This window comes from Oncorhynchus keta, chromosome 21 (genome assembly GCF_023373465.1).
Source record: "Oncorhynchus keta strain PuntledgeMale-10-30-2019 chromosome 21, Oket_V2, whole genome shotgun sequence".
Classification (NCBI taxonomy): domain Eukaryota; kingdom Metazoa; phylum Chordata; class Actinopteri; order Salmoniformes; family Salmonidae; genus Oncorhynchus; species Oncorhynchus keta.
Window position 1 is genome coordinate 47,603,919 of NC_068441.1, and position 9,223 is coordinate 47,613,141.

Sequence of the window (9,223 nt, forward strand, 5' to 3'; positions counted from 1 at the left end):
TTGATTTTCGATTGGAGATGTTTGATATGGGTCTGGAAGGAGAGTTTGCAGTCTAGCCAGACACCTATGTACTTATAGGTGTCCACATATTCAAGGTCGGAACGATCCAGTGTGGTGATGCTAGTCGGGCATGCGGGTGCAGGCAGCGATCGGTTGAAAAGCATGCATTTGGTTTTACTAGCGTTTAAGAGCAGTTGGAGGCCACGGAAGGAGTGTTGTATGGCATTGAAGCTCGTTTGGAGGTTAGATAGCACAGTGTCCAATGACGGGCCGAAAGTATATAGACTGGTGTCGTCTGCGTAGAGGTGGATCAGGGAATCGCCCGCAGCAAGAGCAACAGATTTAGATGATCCATCGCATCTCCTAAAAACATTTTCAACATATATCTGTAAAATGATAGTCTAGAAACAAAATCTTTGGTTGTCTTTTTCTCAGGCTTCCGTGTCTTCTCCCTGGACCTCCTCAATGTCCACATCTTGAACATCAGACTCTGAGGCCTCATCTTCACTGTCATTTTCCAACCTTGTTGAGGATGGCCACCAATTTTTCAACCATTGTATTGGTCAGCCTGTTGTGTGCTTTGGTGTGTGTGTTTCCAAACAAGGACCAGTTGCGCTCTGAGGCGGCTGATGTTGGTGGGATTTGGAGGATGTTGGAGGCAACAGGGGAAACAGCCTCAGATCCACAAAGTCCCTTCCTCCAGGTGGATGATGAGATATGTTGGCACGACTGCCATATTGCATCTCCATCCCAAAGCCCTTGCTTGGAAGTGTACTTCGCTAGACTGCCAAGAACCTTGCCCTGATCCAGGCCAAGGTGGCGAGACATGGTAGTGATGACACCATTGTCCTTGTTGAACTCTGCACCAGACAGGATTGCTCTTGCCAGCATACTTGGGGTCTAACATGTATGCTGCATTCTCAGACCATCCTGATCTGTGCCTCGACACAGTCCTGACTCAGAGCTCTACGGACAATTCCTTCAACCTCATGGCTTGGTTTTTGCTCTGACATGCACTGTCAACTATGGGACCTTATATAGACAGGTGTGTACCTTTCCAAATCATGTCCAATCAATTGAATTTACCACAGTTGGGCTCCAATTAAGGATGATCAATGGAATCTCAAGGATGATAAATGGAAACAGGATGCACCTGATCTCAAATTCTAGTCTCATAGAAAACGTTCTGAATACCTATGTAAATAAGGTATCTGTTTTTTATTTTTAATACATTTGCAAAAATGTCTAAAAACCTTATTTTGCGTTGTCATTATGGGGTATTGAGTGTAAATTGAGGACATTTTTTAAAAATGTAATCCATTTTAGAATAAGGCTGTAACGTAACTAAATGTGGGAAAAGTGAAGGGATCTGAATACTTCCTGAATACACTGTATCTGTATTAGTCATTTAGTAAACTGTTTTAAATACCCTGTATTAATAGTCGAGTAAACATTTTTAAACATCTATTTGCCAAATGAAGGCCACCTTTTTCTTTAGTTGGATGATATAACGGACACTTTTAACATACCCTGTATGGCCCCTGTATGCTTCTCTCCCAGGTGGGCTTGCCTGCTAAGTCTGGGGTGTCAGGAGCAATTCTGTTGGTGGTTCCTAACGTCATGGGGGTGATGTGTTGGTCTCCTCCGTTAGACAGAGTTGGAAACAGTGTCCGAGGAATACACTTCTGCCAGGTAACCCGTTTTACACACGATGTATGGCACAATGACTGAATGACTTGTACAGAGTGAACACTTGCATGTACAGGAGGGAGAAATGCTTGTGTACTCCGAAGTCATGTGTTTTGCCGAGGTTTTTGAATGTGTTACGAAGTCCTCGTATAGATACATTTTAAATAGCGTTTAACCACATGCAACACGTATCGTGTTTTCGCTTCCCCATAAACTATCTGCTTTTTTCTGTCTTGGTCTTGCAGGAGCTGGTGTCTTCGTTTAACTTCCACAACTATGACAACCTGAGACACTTGGTCAAGAAGCAGGATCCTCGAAGGCAGGACGGGGATGATAGGGTAAGGGCTTTTGAGAGTTATGAGCGTTTTATGAAAATCTAATCCAATTTTAGCAGATGTTATTACGAGTGTAGCGAAATGCTTGTGCTTCTAGTTCCGACAGTGCAGTAATATCTAACAAGTAATCTAACAATTCCACAACAACTACCAAATACACACAAATCTAAGTAAAGGGATAGAAACCTAATATATACACATAAATATACATATTCATATTCCATCCCTTTACTTAGATTTGTGTGTATTAGGTAGTTGTTGTGGAATTGTTAAGGTAAACATACCAACAATTGAACATATTTGCTAGAACATGAATTGAGGTTGAAGTTTGCTCTTGTTATAATGAGCACTATGACTGACATGGGGGCGGTGTTGTCTACCGGTATCCCGCCCAGTCTAAGGTGTATTTATCTCTGCTATATCTGTAGAACAAGTCTGTGGTGAGCCTGATGTTTGCAGCCTACAGTGGAGATGTGTCAGCCCTCAGAAGGTAAAATACCAAATCAAGGAGTCTACAGAAGGAGGGTTTATGTTTTACTTAGTTTCACCACGAAGTCACGTGCTGTAGATGTCACTCTCTCGTCTCGCTACTAATCCTTCACAGTAACTATTGATGTCACTCTCTCGTCTCGCTACTAATCCTTCACGGTAACTATTGATGTCACTCGCTCTCCTAACTATGAATCCTTCACAGTAACTCTTGATGTCACTCTCTCGTCTCGCTACTAATCCTTCACAGTAACTGTTGATGTCACTCTCTCGTCTCGCTACTAATCCTTCACAGTAACTATTGATGTCACTCGCTCTACTAACTACGAATCTTTCACAGTAACTATTGATGTCACTCGCTCTCCTAGCTACAGTCACTTTCCTAACTACTAAATCTTCACAGTAACTCTTGATGTCACTCTCTCCTCACTACTAATCCTTCACAGTAACTATTGATGTCACTCTCTCTCCTAAATACTAGTCCTTCACAGTAACTCTTGATGTCTCTCTCCTAAATACTAATCCTTCACAGTAACTGTTGATGTCACTCTCTCCCCACTACTGTTGATGTCACTCTCTCCTCACTACTAATCCTTCACAGTAACTATTGATGTCACTCGCTCTCCTAACTACGAATCCTTCACAGTAATTATTGATGTCACTCTCTCTCCTAGCTACTAATCCTTCACAGTAACTCTTTGAAATGAGGAATACTATGTAGAATATAGCTTGTCTCCTATCCTCTGAGGTTTGCTCTGTCATTGATGGACATGGAGCTGAAGGACTATGACTCTAGGACTGCGCTACACGTGGCTGCTGGTGAGGGTGAGTTTCTCTCCACTGGTGGCATTGGCTCTTCAAAATGTTCGTCAATGTGATGTTCTGGTGCCTCTGGGGTAATTCAGACAGCTGATTGAGGACCTTATTACTGATGAATGTGATGTTCTGGTGCCTCTGGGGTAATTCAGACAGCTGATTGAGGACCTTATTACTGATGAATGTGATGTTCTGGTGCCTCTAGGGGTCATTCAGACAGCTGATTGAGGATCTTATTACTAATGAATGTGATGTTCTGGTGCCTCTAGGGGTCATTCAGACAGCTGATTGAGGATCTTATTACTGATGAATGTGATGTTCTGGTGCCTCTAGGGGTCATTCAGACAGCTGATTGAGGACCTTATTACTGATGAATGTGATGTTCTGGTGCCTCTAGGGGTCATTCAGACAGCTGATTGAGGACCTTATTACTGATGAATGTGATGTTCTGGTGCCTCTAGGGGTCATTCAGACAGCTGATTGAGGATCTTATTACTGATGAATGTGATGTTCTGGTGCCTCTAGGGGTCATTCAGACAGCTGATTGAGGATCTTATTACTGATGAATGTGATGTTCTGGTGCCTCTAGGGGTCATTCAGACAGCTGATTGAGGACCTTATTACTGATGAATGTGATGTTCTGGTGCCTCTAGGGGTCATTCAGACAGCTGATTGAGGATCTTATTACTGATGAATGTGATGTTCTGGTGCCTCCTGGGTAATTCAGACAGCTGATTGAGGACCTTATTACTGATGAATGTGATGTTCTGGTGCCTCTAGGGTCATTCAGACAGCTGATTGAGGACCTTATTACTGATGAATGTGATGTTCTGGTGCCTCCTGGGTAATTCAGACAGCTGATTGAGGACCTTATTACTGATGAATGTGATGTTCTGGTGCCTCTAGGGGTCATTCAGACAGCTGATTGAGGACCTTATTACTGATGAATGTGATGTTCTGGTGCCTCTAGGGGTCATTCAGACAGCTGATTGAGGATCTTATTACTGATGAATGTGATGTTCTGGTGCCTCTAGGGGTAATTCAGACAGCTGATTGAGGACCTTATTACTGATGAATGTGATGTTCTGGTGCCTCTAGGGGTCATTCAGACAGCTGATTGAGGACCTTATTACTGATGAATGTGATGTTCTGGTGCCTCTAGGGGTCATTCAGACAGCTGATTGAGGACCTTATTACTGATGAATGTGATGTTCTGGTGCCTCTAGGGGTCATTCAGACAGCTGATTGAGGACCTTATTACTGATGAATGTGATGTTCTGGTGCCTCTAGGGGTCATTCAGACAGCTGATTGAGGACCTTATTACTGATGAATGTGATGTTCTGGTGCCTCTTGGGTAATTCAGACAGCTGATTGAGGACCTTATTACTGATGAATGTGATGTTCTGGTGCCCCTAGGGGTCATTCAGACAGCTGGTTGAGGACCTTATTACTGATGAATGTGATGTTCTGGTTCCTCTAGGGTAATTCAGACAGCTGATTGAGGATCTTATTACTGATGAATGTGATGTTCTGGTGCCTCTTGGGGTCATTCAGATAGCTGATTGAGGATCTTATTACTGATGAATGTGATGTTCTGGTGCCTCTAGGGGTCATTCAGACAGCTGATTGAGGATCTTATTACTGATGAATGTGATGTTCTGGTGCCTCTAGGGGTCATTCAGACAGCTGATTGAGGATCTTATTACTGATGAATGTGATGTTCTGGTGCCTCTAGGGGTCATTCAGACAGCTGATTGAGGATCTTATTACTGATGAATGTGATGTTCTGGTGCCTCTAGGGGTCATTCAGACAGCTGATTGAGGACCTTATTACTGATGAATGTGATGTTCTGGTGCCTCTAGGGGTCATTCAGACAGCTGATTGAGGACCTTATTACTGATGAATGTGATGTTCTGGTGCCTCTAGGGGTCATTCAGACAGCTGATTGAGGACCTTATTACTGATGAATGTGATGTTCTGGTGCCTCTAGGATGATGTGATGTTCTGGTGCCTCTAGGGATTCAGACAGCTGATTCAGACAGCTGATTGAGGACCTTATTACTGATGAATGTGATGTTCTGGTGCCTCTAGGGGTCATTCAGACAGCTGATTGAGGACCTTATTACTGATGAATGTGATGTTCTGGTGCCTCTAGGGGTCCTCTACTGATGGGTCATTCAGACAGCTGATTGAGGACCTTATTACTGATGAATGTGATGTTCTGGTGCCTCTAGGGGTCATTCAGACAGCTGATTGAGGACCTTATTACTGATGAATGTGATGTTCTGGTGCCTCTAGGGGTCATTCAGACAGCTGATTGAGGACCTTATTACTGATGAATGTGATGTTCTGGTGCCTCTAGGGGTCATTCAGACAGCTGATTGAGGACCTTATTACTGATGAATGTGATGTTCTGGTGCCTCTAGGGGTCATTCAGACAGCTGATTGAGGACCTTATTACTGATGAATGTGATGTTCTGGTGCCTCTAGGGGTCATTCAGACAGCTGATTGAGGACCTTATTACTGATGAATGTGATGTTCTGGTGCCTCTAGGGGTCATTCAGACAGCTGATTGAGGACCTTATTACTGATGAATGTGATGTTCTGGTGCCTCTAGGGGTCATTCAGACAGCTGATTGAGGACCTTATTACTGATGAATGTGATGTTCTGGTGCTAGGGGTCATTCTAGGGGTCATTCAGACAGCTGATTGAGGACCTTATTACTGATGAATGTGATGTTCTGGTGCCTCTAGGGGTCATTCAGACAGCTGATTGAGGACCTTATTACTGATGAATGTGATGTTCTGGTGCCTCTAGGGGTCATTCAGACAGCTGATTGAGGATCTTATTACTGATGAATGTGATGTTCTGGTGCCTCTAGGGGTCATTCAGACAGCTGATTGAGGACCTTATTACTGATGAATGTGATGTTCTGGTGCCTCTAGGGGGGTCATTCAGACAGCTGATTGAGGATCTTATTACTGATGAATGTGATGTTCTGGTGCCTCTAGGGGTCATTCAGACAGCTGATTGAGGACCTTATTACTGATGAGGACCTTATTACTGATGAGATGTGATGTTCTGGTGCCTCTAGGGGTCATTCAGACAGCTGATTGAGGATCTTATTACTGATGAATGTGATGTTCTGGTGCCTCTAGGGGTCATTCAGACAGCTGATTGAGGATCTTATTACTGATGAATGTGATGTTCTGGTGCCTCTAGGGATCATTCAGACAGCTGATTGAGGACCTTATTACTGATGAATGTGATGTTCTGGTGCCTCTAGGGGTCATTCAGACAGCTGATTGAGGACCTTATTACTGATGAATGTGATGTTCTGGTGCCCCGTGTTTTTCTTTCTGTTTGCATTTTGTATTTATATTGAAGTTTGTGTTTTCTGTCATTTATGTAATTCAGGGCTCCTCTGTATGATTCCCTGATCAAATAAAGGTTAAATAAAATGCCTTATAATGCTTCATAGTGATGTTATAGATACTTATGAGTTGTTATTACAGCTTCTAGCAAGTGTTATAATGCAGTAGAAGTGTATCATGAGGAATTATGTATGTGTGCCTCTTAACAAGTGTTACCGGGCTAAGATACCTATTTTGTGCTTTGTCCTCAGGCCATGTGGATGTGGTACGGTTCCTCACAGACGCCTGCAAAGTGAACCCCTTTGTGAAAGACCGGTACGGTAGTATTCATTCATTCATTCATTCATCCACCTATAACAATCTCTATTGTTAGGTTTCCTCCAACCTCACAACATCTCTTTGCTACTATATTCCCAGCCTCTCATGTCTTTATTTCTCCATCTAATTCGGTCCTTTGTGGCCGTTGTCTTTATTGAGAGGTAGTTTATTTTTATTTTTATAACTTCTGACATGCTTCATCAAGCTTCTTTCTCATCTCTACCACCTCCCTCCAGGTGGGGCAACATTCCTCTGGATGATGCCCTGCAGTTTGGCCACGGTGCCGTGGTGAAGGTCCTACAGGAGTACCAGGTGGCCTGCCAGGAACAGGAGAGACTCCCAGTGGCTGATACCATACCCATAGCCCCCAAACTAGAGACTGTAGAAGGCATGGTGTGATCATGGGCCGTATGTGTCAAGCGTCTCCCATTAGGAGTGCTGATCTAAGATCAATTTTTGCGGAATGCAACAGATTATTATAGACTGGGAGAACAGTGATTCTAGATCAACACCCCACCTTAAATGGGCCCAGGACCATCAGGACCTTCAGATTGAAACATGGAGAGACTTCCTCAAGTTGTCCAATAAAAAAAACATTAATTTTCATTTCTGTTGCAAATAAGCTTGTGTCCCAAGTGGCATTCTATTTCCTATAGACCTTTAGTGCACTACTTTTGGTTAGGTGTGTGTGTGTGTGGTGAATAGGGTGCTATTTGGGATGCTGCCCTAATGTTATTCCTCCCATCAGGACTTTCTCTGGGTACATCCCAATAATGTCTGCTTTCTCCTGAAGTGTTCACTACTTCCCACAAATCTAAACTACTTTAATTAATGGAGGCATGGGCTAGTTTCTTAAACCAGTGAACCTTTAATATTGGTGAAGGGAAGTTAACAAGTGCACACTTTGAGAGGAAGGAGAGATAATTGGGACAGAGTCCCCTATTTTATATGCAGTATTTACTCCTCTCATTCAGTCAGAGATAAGACTTGTAACAATAATTGTTGGGCAGCATTCCGATACATATACTGATTCTAACTATTATGAACTGAGCAGAGTTCATTTTGTCAACAATAACGAAAAATATTCGGCAACAACTTATTTTTCCTGACTAAAACTATGACTATAAGAAGACGAGATGCCCAGGAGAAAAAAAAACGTACAAATAGTTCGTCATTTTAGTTGACGCTAAATATAACAAGATGAGAAGTTCACCTGAGACTAATGGTCATTCAATTTGACATGACGCTCCTTCTGATCTGTTTTGTCCAATCAGAAGCATGCATGCCTTTGAAGCAATCTGTCTCTCTGACAGAATGAACGTCTTTCATGTGCGCAGGCTACTTGAGTTTATTATAGCCCTGCCCGCCTTTCCAGCATACACAGCTCCCGGCGGTCACTTCAATCGTCTCTCTTTTGAACTGATGCGCAGGCAGGGAACTTCTAAATTGTAGCTAACCTCTATTCTGTTAAGAACCAATGTTCAAACTGGCCATTTTTGCTTTGATCACATCCAAAGCTATATTTTGCCATTTGCGTTGATATTCATCTGTGTTGTTACTCTCGCGTTCCGCAAATGCAAGTTGCAGTTACTTTTTACCCGATTGGAAATACTACTGCTATTTACTGAATATCAGGAGTACAGCCATAATTCTGGCATTGTTGGAAAGCTCAGATTCTCCCCTTTTTCAATTGATTCACAGAATATGCACATGGTGGAAGTTAGGGGTAGCCTAAATATAAATGATTTGACTAAAATGACAGTGACTAAAACCAGACATACATTGTCCAGAGTTTAGACTGATAATCTTAAACTAAGAAGGACTAAAATGACTAAAATGTGACTAAGATTAAAAGCCATTTTAGTCAAAAGACAAACTAGATCCAAAATGAACGCTGCTGGGGACCAGTCTGTTTGTGGCATCAAGGAATAACAAGTTTGGTATGACGGAGAGTTCACACGATAGCACAGACAGTTCTGGGACCTTTTGCTAATTTATATACGTCACTTTCACAGCACACAACTGACCTATACTATACATTTTTTAAGGGCATCATGAAATGCCCTAATACAGCTTGCCAATATCTTTGTCTTTGCTGTTTATTGGTGAACATTAGCACGTTGTTGCTACATTAGCTGAGGTTGTGCTACAAGGGCACAACAGACGGATACTTCTAAGACCCAGTAATGATGGAGTTC

General features: G+C 42.7%; 1 protein-coding gene and 2 long non-coding RNA genes across 9 annotated transcripts in view; 1 reads left to right on the forward strand and 2 right to left on the reverse strand.

Annotated features, from left to right (window-relative positions):
• The window catches only part of LOC118400628 (glutaminase kidney isoform, mitochondrial-like), a 31,822-nt gene extending 24,191 nt beyond the window's left edge, over window positions 1-7,631 (forward strand). For 3 of the 4 annotated variants that reach the window (XM_052474062.1, XM_052474061.1, XM_052474063.1), the window contains 6 exons: window positions 1,561-1,692; window positions 1,935-2,027; window positions 2,453-2,514; window positions 3,262-3,338; window positions 6,959-7,022; window positions 7,262-7,631. In XM_052474062.1, coding sequence (XP_052330022.1) covers window positions 1,561-1,692; window positions 1,935-2,027; window positions 2,453-2,514; window positions 3,262-3,338; window positions 6,959-7,022; window positions 7,262-7,424 — 591 coding nt within the window. In that variant the 3' untranslated portion in view covers window positions 7,425-7,631. Of the gene's footprint in view, window positions 1-1,560; window positions 1,693-1,934; window positions 2,028-2,452; window positions 2,515-3,241; window positions 3,339-6,958; window positions 7,023-7,261 lie in introns of those variants that run through there. The other variant, XR_008074658.1, reaches the window with a different exon arrangement.
• Window positions 3,632-6,676, reverse strand: LOC127910397 (uncharacterized). The gene is made up of 3 exons (XR_008074663.1): window positions 6,583-6,676; window positions 4,199-4,262; window positions 3,632-3,753 (listed from the first exon to the last, which is right to left on the reverse strand). It is a non-coding gene; the product is annotated as an uncharacterized LOC127910397 (long non-coding RNA).
• LOC127910396 (uncharacterized) lies at window positions 4,501-6,176 on the reverse strand. 4 transcript variants are annotated; one of them, XR_008074662.1, is made up of 4 exons: window positions 5,529-5,654; window positions 5,386-5,449; window positions 5,157-5,284; window positions 4,501-4,646 (listed from the first exon to the last, which is right to left on the reverse strand). It is a non-coding gene; the product is annotated as an uncharacterized LOC127910396 (long non-coding RNA). The 4 variants fall into 4 exon arrangements; XR_008074660.1 differs by lacking the exons at window positions 5,386-5,449; window positions 5,529-5,654 and adding an exon at window positions 6,050-6,176; XR_008074659.1 differs by lacking the exon at window positions 5,386-5,449 and having other exon boundaries at window positions 5,529-5,655.
• Window positions 7,632-9,223: the final 1,592 nt, after the last annotated feature.